The sequence below is a fragment of the Globicephala melas genome, chromosome 9, assembly GCF_963455315.2.
Source record: "Globicephala melas chromosome 9, mGloMel1.2, whole genome shotgun sequence".
NCBI lineage: Eukaryota > Metazoa > Chordata > Mammalia > Artiodactyla > Delphinidae > Globicephala > Globicephala melas.
This window is the reverse complement of record NC_083322.1, coordinates 40731270-40747076: the sequence shown is the minus strand read 5'-3', so window position 1 is coordinate 40747076 and position 15807 is coordinate 40731270. Positions and strand designations below refer to the sequence as shown.

The 15807-nt window shown below is 43.9% G+C and overlaps 1 protein-coding gene across 6 annotated transcripts in view; it reads right to left on the bottom strand.

The window, feature by feature from the left end:
* AOAH (acyloxyacyl hydrolase) overlaps window positions 1-15807 on the bottom strand; it is a 251607-nt gene that overhangs the window by 16046 nt on the left and 219754 nt on the right. For all 6 annotated transcript variants that reach the window (XM_060305408.2, XM_060305407.1, XM_030857562.2 and 3 more), the window contains 4 exons: window positions 10301-10473; window positions 3841-3899; window positions 3699-3758; window positions 2082-2178 (listed from right to left, as the gene is read on the bottom strand). In XM_060305408.2, coding sequence (XP_060161391.1) covers window positions 2082-2178; window positions 3699-3758; window positions 3841-3899; window positions 10301-10473 — 389 coding nt within the window. The remainder of the gene's footprint in view (window positions 1-2081; window positions 2179-3698; window positions 3759-3840; window positions 3900-10300; window positions 10474-15807) is intronic.

Below are 15807 nucleotides of genomic sequence, written 5' to 3'. Positions count from 1 at the left end.
TCCTCTGCCTCCACTCTCCTTCCCACTGTATCTTCTCTAGTGGAGACTAACTTCATATGGAGAAGGCGAAGAAGGCCCTGGACCAAAACTGGACCTTCGTTTTTAAGAAACGTCAGGGAATTACAAAGTGTCAGCAAATTCCTTGAACTGCTGATGAGAAGTACCAAACAAGGAGCGATACCTAGGAGGTTTCTCAGTAAGGCGACCGACTGTCATGCTGATGTAGAATGTTCAGGTTAACTGAACTTCTTGCTTTTTTATTGCATTTATTGTTGCTCTGAGGATAAGAACGTGCTGAGGAACCTCTGCTTCCAAGCATGTGGAATGCTGGCCAGTATGGGGGTCCAGGAGAAAGCTCTTTTCCCTGTATCTTTCACGAAGAGAGGACTGTTCTGTTTTGTTAACAACTATATTCCCAGCACCTACGCAGCACACAGGAGGGCTTAGTAAAAATCTGATGACTAAATGGCTAAGTTCTTAATCTTGGAGCGTTACAGGAGTCCCATTTATTAAATTTTAATGTGTGTTTTAATTTTAATAGATCATCTCTGGATTATGTACAGATGCAGACTCTGATTAGGTATGTCCTAATTAGGAGTGGGGCCTGGGGCTCTGCATTTCTAACCAGTCCCCAGGTGTATAGATGTTGCTCATTTTGAGCTATGTATTGAGTGGCAAGGGTGTGAGGGAACGGTGCTCTTTCCTGGGTGCTGGCTATGTACCAGGCATGGCATTTGGGAGGATTACACATTATTTTACATAATCATCACAAAGACTTCTTATGTGGATATAGTGTCTCCATTTCCAGGTCTGGAAAGGAGGGTTTAGAAATGGTCAAGGAATCGCCAACAGTCCCAAAGATAATAAATGACAGAGCTAGAGATTACTGTGGAAAATGAAAAAGTCTCTAGTGAATACTAGGCAATATTATATTTTTAAAAACTTTATCTATATTCAGGGTGGGTGATGATCAAAGATCACTTGGTGGTGCATTTGTTTACACCAGGAATTCATTAATGAGGCTTTAACTCTGCATTTTAATGACAGGTTATTTATCAAAATGTCTCTCCCCATGAGAGAAATATATATCACCGAGGCAGGAAATCTAGTTAACGGAGATCAGTCTTGTTGAAAAGATGTTCAGAATTGAAGTACTAGAGTCTACAATGCAAAACGTGTCAGCTAATGTAATATTTGATAATTCATGACGGCCATCTGTCTCATCCCAGATGCTTGGGCTGGGGGAGTTGGTGGTGGGGAGACAGAGATGATAAACTCCGTATGAGAAATCGTCCACTCTTTGCATACACTGCAAAGCTTTTCATTAGCATCATCTCAGCTGGCAGACGATCAACAGAGACTTTTCTCTTGCATAACAGTTGCTTAGCAATGAAAAGGGGACTGGAAGGATTAAAGTCAATAGATAATAATTTTTCAGAGTCAAGATGTAAAGGATAAATCTAGTAATCATGACTGTTTTCTTGTGGCCACTCATCAGTGACCCCAATGTTTGGATAGAATGCTAGAAAAACAGCAGTAATGTTCTTTCCAGAAAGCTGGGATATGGTGTGTCCACTTTGCCATAGGCATCTGAAGTCCTCCCTTTGAGACTCATTAGTTTCATCATGTGTGAGGTCTGGGAATCTGCCTTGTTTTGAGTCCTTGGGTAATCCAGTGGCCCCAAGGAGAGGCACTGCCTTACCCCTCATTCCTGTCACACTCATCTTTAGCCCAGCCGTAAGAGGGGCATTGCTAAACTGTCAAGAATAAGTTAGATGATTCCACTGACCTGTTGGCTCCCAGCCCAAAGCTGTTTCCAGCTGGTCACTGGCTCTATTGCTTCAGGGATTCTAAAATAATGGTGAAGTAAGGAGGTGATGCTAAGCTTCCACCTTTCCAGAAAGAGTCTCACACTTTATCTTTTTTCAATACTCAGAGCTATTAATGCGTCAGAATGGGGAGAAGCAACCCTGCCCAATATACTGCCTGTTGGCTTGTAAACAAACGCCTTGCCCAGGTAGGCTCTAAATGGTAGCTGCTGCTTCTGTTTTGTGTCAATACCTAAACCAAGCAAAACTTACTTTCTTGGAAGTCAAAATCCATGTAGAAAAGATTGAAGTTCGTAAATTTCTGGCTGGTTGCAATTTTTTTCAGCATATTGGAGAGTTGTTCTGCTCTCTGAATACAAAGGAAACAAGGAGAATTTCATGAAACCTAGACTTGGGCTTTAGGGAGACAATTCAGGCAGAACAAAGAAATCAATAGTCCCCAGCCCACCCCGACTGCAAGTCACCAGCAGAGAGCAGCTCTGCATATTAAATTCCATCCATGCACAAATGACCAACGAGCATACAAAACTGTTAAAATTCATTAGGAACAAAATCAGTGCAAATTAAAGTATTAAGATACCACTTTCTCCCCATGGGTTTGGCAAAGAAAAGATGAACAATCATGATAATAAAGAGTATTGCCATGGGATATGTGATTGAGAATGTCAATTTGTTTAAACTTTCTAGAGAGCAATTTGGTGATAGGGATCAAATCGTTAAACATGACGTACTCTTTGACCCAATAATTTCCTAGGAATTTGTCTTAAGGAAATAGACATGGTACACAAAGACATATATCTTCATATATACAAAGGTTCATCACAACGCTGTTTATCATAGTGGAAAATTAGAAACAATCCATATGTCCAACACCAAGGGATGAAATAAATCATGGTATATTCATATGCTCTATTTTCTAAAATGATTACAAAATTCTAATGTGGAGGGCTTCCCTGGTGGCGCAGTGGTTGAGAGTCCGCCTGTCGATGCAAGGGACACGGGTTTGTGCCCCGGTCTGGGAAGGTCCCACATGCCGCGGAGCGGCTGGGCCCGTGAGCCATGGCCACTGAGCCTGCGCGTCCGGAGCCTCTGCTCCGCAACGGGAGAGGCCACAACAGTGAGAGGCCCGCATACCGCAAAAAAAAAAAAAAAAAAAATTATGATGTGGAGGAATGATTATGAACATCAGAAGGCACAAAACAATATGTGTGTTCTGATACTATGTAGGCAAAAACCCCAAAATAACTATCTATGAAAATAATATTGGAAAGACATACATATATATTAATTTTGGGTGGTGGGATTTTGAGTGATTTTTGTTATTTTTTTTGTATTTTTTACATTTTCTAAGGTTTTTTAAAAATTGAAATATATTTCCCTTGTAAAAAATGTTTACTAAATTCCTTACAAAGAAATTATTTACCATCTGTGAAAGAAATGTGGAAAACTTTCTTAGAGAAGAAAGGAAGGCTCTGGGGCAGCTGGTCCTCCCCTACCTTGGGAGAATTCCAGCCCTGCGTACACCTAACCTTCATCACTTCTCTGACTCTACAAATATGCCTAGGACCAGCTTTCAAAGGCATGTGTGTGTTTGTGCGTGTACACGCATGTGTGTGTACAAGAGAGACAGGCACACATAGAGACAGTGATCGAGAAACCCAGCAAGAACTACAGACTCAGCGAGGCAGAAGGAGGGAGACAGGGCACCCCACATTCTCCTGACTCCTCAAGCATCCGGGAGTTTGTTTCTTTTATTCACCAGTTTGGAGGCCATCACCCTGCCAAAATCCCAGCCCCAGTGAAAACCCTGCAGCAAACACAGGGAGAGAATGATCAAAGACAGTATCAAAGGGCATGCGACAGCCCTACCTCTGAAGTGAGAGTCCGGAGCGTTTTATTGGAAGACATCCAGCCGTGGCAGGGGCTGACCTGAGAGCAGGAAAACACTGATTACAGAAGAACAGTGCTGGTTGTGGGAACATGGCTTTGGAACAAGTCAGTGTGAGCTCACCTGGAGACAGCTCAGGAAGGAGTAGAGATGCGCGTAGGTCACGTCCTTGTTCAGCTGGCCTGGAAAACAGAGAGGTCCGGCATGTTGCATTCACTCAGATAGAGCGGCCGCCTAGGGACACTGGTGGGTGAGCCTGCCTCTCTTGCAGAAGGCTGGAGCCTCCAGGGACCTGCCCTGCCTATGCATTTAGCGTTGCTCTTGAAGATGCCTGTGCTTTCCTTCTTTCTGAGCCCCCTAGAAATTCAGACCTGGGGCTGGGGAGCGGCCCCAAGGAGTTTACTCCTCTCTCGAGCTCTTCACACGGGCTAGGGCAGGGTGTGAGGGGCCTGACCTTATCTGGACCCCAGGTAGAGGGATTCAGGGCACCGTATGGACCAGAACACCACTAACAAAGGACTGGCAGAGCAGTGGCTTTCTCCTGGCAATGGTATGAAACGTCAAGTCCCTGTGGGGTCCAGGGAGCATGGAAGGTGGGAGTTGACCAAATCCTCCTCCTTTTGTGTTTATGAAACACTCAGGTCTGACCCGATCATCCCATGCTGAGGACCTGGCGGGACTCTGGAGGGTCTGAAGGTCTGACCACGCACTGTCCTGCAGTTTGGTGAACTGGTTTTCCACAAGTGCTTGTGTGGCTATCGGACTGGGGAGGCTGGCACGTTCGTTCTATCCCTTCATGGCCCAGCGGTTATCTTATTTGAGCCGTCATTAGTAGATAGGCTCTATTTTTTGGTGCAGGTTAAAGAAGTACACACGCATGAAGTGGTAAACGCCAAATGTGAGTTCATGCAGAGCCTTTCCAAATATCAGCTGTGGACCCAGAATCTGGGGGCGTTATTTATTCTCTCTTCTCGCCTCCCACCAACGCCCCTTCTACCGCACTGTGCGCCCCACCCCCGAACCCAGGCAATTCAAGTCTCATACTGTGGCTGAGACCCAAAATCCAGGTTCTCCCAAATCTCAGGGGTGAATGACCGATGTCTTATCCATTAACACTTCCCTCATGCTTGAAAAAATAAAGGAAAATAATAGGGCCTATCTCGGAGCGAAGAGAAAGATTGAAGGTGATAGAACACAGTCTTATTTTTCACTTATACCTCAGATCAGTTAGACTGAAAGATAGATTCAATTTTCTTGTCATACAGGAAAAATATATTCTCTCTCTGTGTGGGTGAGTGAATCCCAGGACTGGAAAACCACAGGCTCATTATCGCCATTAAAGTCACAGTGACATGCTGGGTCTTCTCTGTGCTCCAGAGGTGTCTGCATTTTCACATTTTAGATGAATCCCAAGCCACTGGCTTCTGTCTTCACTTTCATTTTATGGGCTCCACATGGAGCTCTGAGCTCCACGATCCATCTTTCTCCAAGATCCTGCTTTCCATCACAGAGGCTGCTTTCCCTCTATTTTTTTTGGTGTGTGCTTTTGTAATTTACCTCCTTTCTGTATGTGTCCCTGCCTGTCTCAGTCCAGCCCAGCTGCAGTGACTGACACCTTCAACCTGCGTTCCCCACCCTCAATCCTCCACTTGCCCAGAGGACTTGGCCCTCGCCCCCTGCTGAGCGGCAGCCTTCCCTCTGCCATCTTGTTTCTTTGTTGGGACGGGGGGCCTTGTAATAAACCTTAGGGAGCTTGGCTGGGGCCCTGACGCCCTGCTTGGCCCTGACTCTCACCTGGTGGCCTCTCTCTTTTCCCTGCCCAGTGGATGAAGTGTCTTCAACCTGCTGGAGGTGGTACCTCATGCCTGACCGTAAATACCACTCCTGCACCCTCTCCCTCCCCACCTGCAAGACTGGACTGCTCTGATATCCAGGGGGACTGGCGTTTATCCTGCCCCTGGATACTGGAAGCTCGTCTGCTGGCTCCCCCTTGGGGGCTGAGCTGAGCCGTAGCCTCGTTGCATCCCAGCTTACTCCCCTCTTCCTACTGTCTTACTGCTGAGGTCCCGGAACACGTTAGGATGAGACCACAGGCATATCCTCCTTCTGGACCAATCCCTGTCCCCTCCCCTTCATGTCCTTGCTATTCTGGCACTGGCTCTAATTGGACCAGGTTGATGGAGGGGAAATTCTTAGGTGAGTAGGTGGGTCTGTGGACAGGATAAGCACACATTAGCTGTAGTTAGAAGAAAACTGGGAAAGGTATAATGGGTTGGTTTCCCTTCTCTCTGGTATTCCTGCCTATTAAAGGTCAGCGTGTCCCTGGGGCTGGTCATGTGGAAGGCTGGCTGGGAGTGCCTGTGATGGGTTTATGACGAAGCGGGAAAACGGTTCTTATGCTTTTCTCCACTGATTGGAACTGTCAGTTATTCGCTCTTTCTTTTTATGTATGACTTTTTATCCTTGTTACTTTAATGGTATTCTTCCATATCGAGAAGCCCTGGTATAAAGACTCATCCTACCTACATGTTGTACCTACGTGCAAAGAGGTGATGTCTGTGAATCCCTGGTTAGAAAGTGAGTCTGGTGAAGAAAGGTGGTCATGAATGCCCAGGACAGGGGCAGAGGGCTGTCCCACAGTGGCCAGGAACCATCAGTGTGTGTGTGTGTAAGGGGTGGGAGCCTGTGGGTTGGCCCAGTTGATACCATATGCTCCCTCTGAAGATCAAAGGGATCTACCCCAGCTCCTATAGTAGCAGCTCGAGTCTCAGTCATGTGTATGTTCTTTAGGGCAGAGTCTTTGGCATTTATTTAACGCTGGGACCACAGTTGAAATTTTAGCTACCGTAAGAGCTTAGTGCTAACAGAGATCAGGCACACCTTCATGAAATACCATCTGAGTGTATTAAACCTTGGTAAAACCACATTAATTTAGACAGGGAGGAAGCCAGTAATAAAACTGAAGGTATGCTACAAGGTATTTTAAAATACATTAGGTTTCAAGTTTAAGAGTAATTGGGGCAAAACGGAGTTTTTGCGGCTATTTTGTGGCAGAGGCCCTTCAAAGAAGGCTGCCTCGCAGACTTATTTGTAGCCAGCGCTCCCAGATTTCCTGATCATAGTCTGACCCTTTGGATAGCTCCCTGAATGCATATGGCTTAGAGAGGTGTCATTGGCCCTCGTTAATTTCACTGTCAGGATCTATATACTATTTGTCCTTTCCTTAGAGGACAAGGACTTCATCTTTGCATCATTTTTACCCTCAAAGCACATAATCATTATCTCAGACATATTAATGGAAAGATTGCCTTCCTTACAGACTGTGCCTGAGAGGACTCATCCCTGATCAAACATAAACTTACCTGAAAGATCTATGAATGTATAATCCTAATGTGTGAGACTTACTTTCTGGTAATTCCTCAAAAAGACAAGACATTCTCACCAGGAATTTTAACTGCTGGTAGAGCCTGTGGGGCTGTCACAGCCCTTGGCGGTCAGGCAGTGACTGGGTCGTGACTCACAGACAAGGCTAAGAGGAATGATGTTAGCCCCTTCCTCCCCAGCAGGAGTCAGCAAGACACCCATTCTTGTTCTGGGCCTCCACTACCTGCACACCTGATGCTGTGGCATTTAACCTTCTCTTTCCTGAATAGTCAGGCTGAATTCCCACCTGTTTACTGAGGCAGCAGAGAATGTCATCACTGACTCAGGGCTTCTCCCCTGACCCCTTTTGCTCCCTGGCCTCTTTCTTAATCCTTAAGGGGTGGCTAAAGTCAAGTCGACAGATTATCATCATCATGGTTCTTGGCTCAAAGGCAGAATAAATGGAAACCCCCTTTTATTTGCTTGCCCCACCCTTAGCACAGTGCCCCAGGAACCGGACTCAGGTGTGTGGCTATGGATTAAGATGAGATCCACCTTAACCTGGGCAAAGCGACCAAGCCTTGAGGCTGAGCTAGCATTAACCTGCTTCACGGCCGGTTCCTGTCTGGGAACAAAGATTCAAAGATTGGATGTGGAGCAGGGCAGAACGGAGGCAATGAGAGGGCAGCAGCCCCCTGTTCAAGCTTCTCACCTTATGTGAGTTAGCAGCCTGCCAGAGGACGAATGAGGACGCTGGGTAAATCCCACCTACTTCCCCAGTCTGTTTAGGAAGGACCCTGATGCTTCGTTGAGGAATTTATGATTTATTTCTCATGGCAACCAGGCAGCAGGGATAATTTAGGATGTGAATAATAACTGAAAAACATTCAACAAATTTTAGGTGGTTATAACTTTCTCCCTCATTGGACTCCCCCTACCCCCAAACTAGAGTTGTTTACATAGAACACACTTGTTCCACCTATTGCTCTCGTGCTGTGAAGTGCTAGTCTAGATCAGCGGCTGGAGGGAGGCCATCTGAGGATAACGCAAAGCCTAGAGCAGGGTTTCTCAGCCTTGGTGCTGTCGACATTCTCAGTCGTAGGGGGCTGTCCTGTGCATTGTAGGATGTTTAGGAACATTCCTGGATTCTACCCGTTGGATGCTAGTAGCACTCCATCTCCAGGGGTGATATGATAATGGGTGGGCGGGTTGCCCCTGGATGAGAACCACCGGCCAAGAGAATCCACCAAGTGATTGAAGAGTCCCCTGATCGATCACCCTTTTCCTTCCCTTGCTCTCTTCCAAATTACGTGGAGTCATTTTTACATACTATGGTTGAGTCAAGGGAACGGCCTGGCGTATCTGAGAAAATTTATGGAGGCAGTCTAACTGCAGTTCATGGGAAGGGAATGGGATTTAAAGTCAGAAAACCCAAAGTCAAGTCCCTATTGGTGTGACAGAGTAAACTGGGAGCACATCTCCCCTACTCCCAACTCCCCTTCCCCAAGCATTTCTTAGCACGGGAGAAGTCTAGGAGTCTGAGAACATATGTTGGGGGAACTGAACTTTTCATCCCCAAATGGCTCAAAGAGACATGATCAGCCCAAGTGGTTGTCCTTCACATGTCCAAGGCAGCCCAGAATGGAGTCAAGTTCACTGTGTGATCATGTTATCATTTCTAAAGGGCGTGGTCAAGGCCGTGTGAATAGGAGGAACATGCTTTCCTCATGAGAGGCTGGACAGTGTTTCCTTGGAATAATAACATTTGTGGCACATTTCATAATTGAAGAGGAAAATGACTTCAGTCGCATTGGTGGGGAGCCTGGAATGTGGACATGTTCCATTGTTGTCCAGTGAAGGGACCGCAGTGAAGGGGTCAGAGCCCTTTGAGAGCTGGTTAAAGGGTCCCTGCTCTTATGTGGGGTGGTGTAGAACTTCCTGCGGGAGCTGGTAGGGAGGTTGGCTTAAACAGGAACTACAGGAGGAGGACAAGAGGGGATTGAAAAGACACAAGGATGTTATGTATGCAAGGGAAAGCTCTCCACCTCTACCCACTAAGGAGGGCGCAAAGGAAGGAGTTTCAGGTCTTCCCCCTCTGAACTGCTCACCTGACTCATAAGGAACTGCTTGGACCTCCAGGACACTGTAGCACCTGGGCACTGTCGCTTGGGTTGGTCTAAGGAGGTGGCTATGGGAATACCAGGGAAAGGGCAGCCCCTTTCCATGAGAGACTGGCACAGGTGCTGTCGATATATACCAGGCATCCTTGTAGATGCCTGTCAGAGAGGCCTGAGGCCAGCACTGCCCATCCTCCCTCCCTGCTTAATTTTCTGTAGTAACACTTATCATCCTCTGACTTTTGGAGTCTTTCTCCCACTGTAACATAAGCCTATGTTGGCAGAGATTTTTGACTATTATGTTCACTGATGGTTACACAGTGCCTAGAACAGCGCCTGGCATATAATAAGTATTTTTGGAAGGACGTTCTTCCCTGAAACACAGAAAGAGAGCCCTGCTACACCCAGCTTGCATATACAATAAGCTGTGCAACATTTGGCAAGCTACACAACTTCTCTGAGCCTTAGTTTTTTCATCTATCAAATGGAATTAATAGAAACATTTATCTCACAGAATTGTTTTAAGGATCAGCATGGCAGCCCTTCCCAAGGTGAATTACTACTACTTTCACAATGTTTGTGAAGCATCTGGCATGCTAGAGATCCTATTAGAAATTTCTTGGAACTTTAAAGCATTTCAGAGCCAAGGACTCCAAGAGAGTGTAGAAGCAGGGAGCAAGCCCTCTGGAGGACCCTGTTCTACAGAGCTCTAACTGGCCACCAGGGTGCACAGACGTCATTAGAATCCTGGCCACTAGGGGGCACTCACCACTGAGGTTTGGAGAAAACCTTCCCTTTGTCTCCTTCCTATCTCTTGTTTGGGCTTCACTGGCTCCTTCTAGATTTCACCTTCAGTGAAGGAGCTTTAAACTCTTACCTTTCAGTTTGTCCTAATTCTTTGCCAAATACATCTGCCCTTTCTGACTTTGGATCTGGTTCTGGCCACCTTTGGATACTGACCTTTTAGATCCTGTACCTGGGTGCTCTTCCCTTCATCGTTCTGGTGGCATTTTAGGTGTATTCCTATATGGTTTGAACTACATATATTTGAACTACGAATACATTGACATTGTTAAAGAGTAAAAACATCTTCAAACTGATACCGAGAGGATGATATCTGCTGTGCAAATTATCCCAGAGAAAGGTTCCATCTGGTAAGCCGTATAAAATAACATTGCTGCCATTTGGCAGGTGAGAATCTAGATACTGCAGAGTCTGCATGACCTTTGAGTACAATTTTTCAGGAGTGGTCATTCCTGGGACGGGATCAATCTTCCTGTTCACAAAAGAAACAGAAAATATCTTAGTATATTATAGGATAAATGCACGCAAATATAAGACCCACCCCCAAAACACACACACACACACACACACACACACACACACACAGTAGTTATTGGTGTTATTTGAAAAATATTTCTGGTTTCTGGACTCCCTTGTTGTTGCGTGGGCCAGGTCTGGCCTATGAGTTGTGAGCAGAAGTGACATGTGTCATGTTTGGTTGTATGAGAGCCTCCAGGATGCTATTTCTCTTTGCCATGAGTCTGAGCAATGTTCTAGAAAGCAGCTGCTTCACCAGTCTGAGTCCTGGAACAGAGCTCCATGGTGATCCCTGATGGACAATGTAGTGCGAGTGAATAAATATTTATTGCTTTATGCTACTAAGATTTTAGGGGCTGTTTGTTCCTGCAGCATAACTTCACCTATCCTGACTGTTATACACAGTTAATAGAATCAAAGGGGTCTGGTATTGCTTATTATTTGTTTGACACTTTGAGCTCTGCAACTTGGTCTTTAAAACTTTTCACATATATAACAGTCAGGGAGATGAAATTTCACTGAGAAATGAAGTGACATTATGTGTCCACATTACATCTTTCCGTTCTACAATGAATATGAACTTTCATGAATTTCCTGATAGACTGCTATTCCAGGCTATACCCCTGCAACAATATCTGTCAACAGATAATTCCAATTTGCATCACCGTCTTTCTCTGTATAGAAGTGCGTGTGCTCTATAGAGGATATATGAAATTTTTAATTATATTTTTATCTTCTTGTTCCACAAAATTAGTGAAAACAGAAAAAGGAAGTGCTGAAAGTAGTTATAAGAGCACAGTCCTAAAATCAAAGAATTTAAGACAAAGATGTAAATCATAAGTGAAAGTAGCAAATCTTTAGCTTCAATTAGACATTTACTGAATTTAAGCTGGTTGTCTTATTTTCATTTGGTTTGGAAAAGAACAAAAGTGAGGACTGTACAAAATACTAGAAATACATCATTGAAAGTTCCATTTAAATCTCCCTTCCTTCCTTCCTTCCTTCCTTCCTTTCTTCCTTCCTTCCTTCCTTCCTTCCTTCCTTCCTTCCTTTCTTCCTTCCTCCTTTCCTTTCCCCTTCCTTCCTTCCTTCCTTCCCTCTTCCTTCCTTCCTTCCTTCCTCCTTTCTTTCTTGTTATCTTTAAAAGGCAAGGTATACACCTGGAGACTGTCATACAGAGTGAAGTAAGCCAGAAAGAGAAAAACAAATATCGTATATTAATACATATATGTGGAATCTAGAAAAATGGGATAGATGAACCAGTTTGCAAGGCAGAAATAGAGACACAGATGTAGAGAACAAACGTATGGACACCAAGGGGGGAAAGCGGGGGTGCTGATGGTGGTGGTGGGATGAATTGGGAGATTGGGGTTGACATATATACACTAATATGTATAAAATAGACAACTAATAAGAACCTGCTGTATAAAAAATAAATAAATAAAATAAAATTCAAAAAACAAAAAAACATGGCTTCCCTGGTGGCGCAGTAGTTGAGAGTCCGCCTGCCAATGCAGAGGACACGGGTTCGTGCCCCGGTCCGGGAAGATCCCACATGCCGCGGAGCGGCTGGCCCCGTGAGCCATGGCCGCTGAGCCTGCACGTACGGAGCCTGTGCTCCACAACGGGAGGGATCACAACAGTGAGAGGCCCGCGTACCGAAAAACAAAACAAAACAAAACAAACAAACGAACAATGATTTAAGGGAATAAAGAAAACTAAGGAGTGGTTAATTAATTTACATAATAGCATTTCAGAGGGCAATGATAAAGACTATCACACTGAAGCCCAGAACCTAAGTGACTGACAAGTTTAACATAATACTAACATACTTTCTATTGAACTGTTTAATACAACCTTTCCTCCTTCCCTGCCATTAAAACACACTTTGATGACTCTTATCTACTACAGAATGAAATTCAAACTCTGTGGCTTAGCACTGAGACCCTCTACTGTCTGCTCTTCCCTATGTCTCATTTCTTTTGCTTCTCCCAGGACAGGATGAACTGTTAATGCCAGTGTATGTAGATGACCACACCTCATGTTACCCATTTGCTTTATTTTTGAAACTGCTACCTGGCCAAATGCTCAGTACTGTGAACTATACTAGTAGTTGTAGTAGGTAAACTACACTCCATGTAGGCAGGGGTTTTGTTTTGCTCATTGCTGTATTTCTAGTGCTTGGAGCAGAACATTGCACGTAGTAACTATGTGTTGAATAAATGATTAAAGGATCGAACCAATAAGCTTACGTTTATTGGGAAAAAAAGGCAAGGTATAAATAGGGATTCTAGAATATTTTTTGGCTTTAATATGTAAGTCTATTATTGTTCATTTTTTGCACCGTTGACTTTTGTACAAGCCTTCAGGAACATATCAAATTTGAATTAAGATACTAACCTGCATTAACCTGGGAGTTGAAAACAGAATTCTCTTTAGGCTTCAAACTGCCTGTTGTTAACCTAAATGGAATCATGCTATAAGTTATTTTCTATTTTAAGTCCTTAAAATTCCAGATTTACCTAATAATCCTGGAGTGGATTGAATAGCCTCCCTCAGAATGTGACCTTATTTGGAAACAGGGTCTCTGCAGATGTAATCAGTTAAGATGAGGTCATATTGGATTAGGTTGGGCCTTAAATACAATGACTAGTGTCCTTTTAAGAAGAGGAGAGACCCACACACATAGGGAGGAAGGCCATGTGAAGCTGGAAGTGGAAATTGCAGTTATGCTGCCACAAGCAAGGAATGCCGAGGATTGCAGGGAGCCACGAGAAAGATGAAAAGACAGGAAAGATTTCCCCGAGACACTTCAGAGGGAGATGGCCCTGCTGACCCCTTGATTTTGGACTTCTAGCCTCCAACACTGTGAAAGAATAAATTTTTGTTTTTTGAACTCACCCAGTTTGTGATATTTTGTCACTGCAGCCCTAGGGAGTTTGATACAGCTTCCAAACCAGAAAAAGTAAGTTCATTACTCACGAGCTGGACCCGAGAAACAAGAGACATGGGAAGAGGAGACAGAAAGAAGCCCCTAGGGGTGTCCACTCTTGTCACTTTTAAGGGAGCTGTTCCTAAATGGAAATTGGTGTTGTCATTTTGGAAGGAATTTTTCAGAATGTGTCAAAACTTGAAGTTGGTTTAACTTTTGACCTTGACATTTCTCTTTTGGGAAGTGGTCCTATCATAACATTTCCACAAATGTGCAAAAATGTACATACAAGTATGACAACAGTTCTTGGAATAGAATAAAATTGGGAAAAGCTAAAAAGCCTGGCTATACAAATTATAGTAGATCCATGCAGTAAACCTCTATACAGCCATTAAAAAGAACGAAGTTACTAGATATAGGTGATGGTTGCACGACATTTTGAATGTACTCAATGCTACTGAATCGTTCACTTTAAAATGCTTAATTTTACATTATGTGAATTTCACCTCAATAAAACACAATTTTTTTTAAAAGAATAATCTGTATGTCTTAGCATGGAAAAGACTGCTAAAAAGTATTGTTGAGCGAAGAGAACAAATTACAGAGCAGTGAGCATAATATTATTTTATTTCAATGAATATTAATCAGTCTGTAAATTAGAACTTACATAGAAAAAACCTGGCTGCAAATACAGGAAACATCTCTATTGGTTAGCTCTAAGCAGTGGTGGTGGGGCAGTAGGGAGTGATTCTGGAGAAACGTTCGCTTCCTAGACCTGTATTATTTGAACTTCTCACAACACATGTTATTTTGTAATCAGAGAAACAGTCAAAATGAAAGGGGTTCTCATATCATTTTTATTCTTTCTAAAATGAGGAAGAAAGCTAAATATTAATGGGAGGGGCAGAAAACATTGTAATTTTATGTCATTTCCCCTCCACCTATGTCACTTAGTGAAATAAAATGACTTTTCACGTTGTTGCTGTCCAGAGGGTGACAGGCTGACCATGGGTGTGAAGGTCACACAGGCCAGGTTGTGAGGGGCAATATGTCGCTGCACAGAGGAAAAGGTGGAGCAAATCTGACGTTCGGGGCGTTCAGTGTGGTTGGTGTATGTGCTTCTGCACTGGGTCATGAGTTCCTTGGACTTTCTGAGAGAGAGAAAGGGAGATCGGAGGAAAGAGAAAGAGCTGTCCCATTGTACAAAACCCCAGCATGTAGAATAAAATGCTATATTCATGTTTTTCATTACTTTGGGGAAAATTATACGACTTTATGAATAAGAAGCTCTCCAGCCTGCATAAAAAGCACTCAGAAGGATTTGAGAATAGGTTGCCTACCTACTAGGGGCCAAAGGTTGGTTAAGGATTTGGCTTGATTTGCAGATGCACAGAAGCCCTAGAAGGACCCCAGTTTGTGAAGGGGATTCAGGCTGCCTCGTGCGTTTGTTCAGACCGGGAGAACGAGGTTCAGAGTAACCAGGTTTTGTCTTCACTGTGTGTTTGGAGTGTGACAGCAGGGGTGAAACAAAGCAAGTTGGGTGTCTATATCCTGTCTTCTGTCATTGGTAAAGCTAGAATGCACGGCTATTAACTTTCGCCTTGGCATCTCAGGGTTTTGTTTTTTTTTTTTTCTTCTGCTGATACAATGCTTTGGCACAAAGCAATGATGCTGAGCTAAGACTCTCCAACCACCTAAAGGCAAGATGAGTTAAGATGGAGCAAACTCTCCCATACTCCCTATTTAATGATTATTTTTTAGTTAGAGACACAACCCTGATGATAAACAAAGAATCTCAGCTCATTTGCATTTATGAAAGGGCACCTCACAAATTAAGCAAGCATCACTAAAATGGCTAATTGCTAAGCGAAATCAGAATGTAAGCCTTGGTGTATATCCAGAGAAAAGCATGGTCTGATAGGATACATGCACCCCAGTGTTCACTGCAGCACCGTTTACAATAGCCAAGACATGGAAGCAACATAAATGTCCATCGACAGAGGGATGGATAAAGAAGATGTGGTACATATATACAATGGAATATTACTCAGCCATTAAAAAGAATGAAATAATGCCATTGGTAGCAACATGGATGGACCTAGAGATTGTCATACTGAGTAAAGTAAGTCAGACAGAGAAAGAGAAATATCCTATGAGATCGCTTATGTGTGGAATCTAAAAAGAAATGATAGGAATGAGCATATGTACAAAACAGAAACGGACACACAGGCTTAAAGAAAGAACTTATGGTTCCCGGGTGGAGGGAAGGGATAGTTAGGGAATTTGGGGTTGACATGTACGCACTGCTATATTTAAAAAGGATAACCAACAAGGACCTACTGTGTAGGTCCTGCTGGA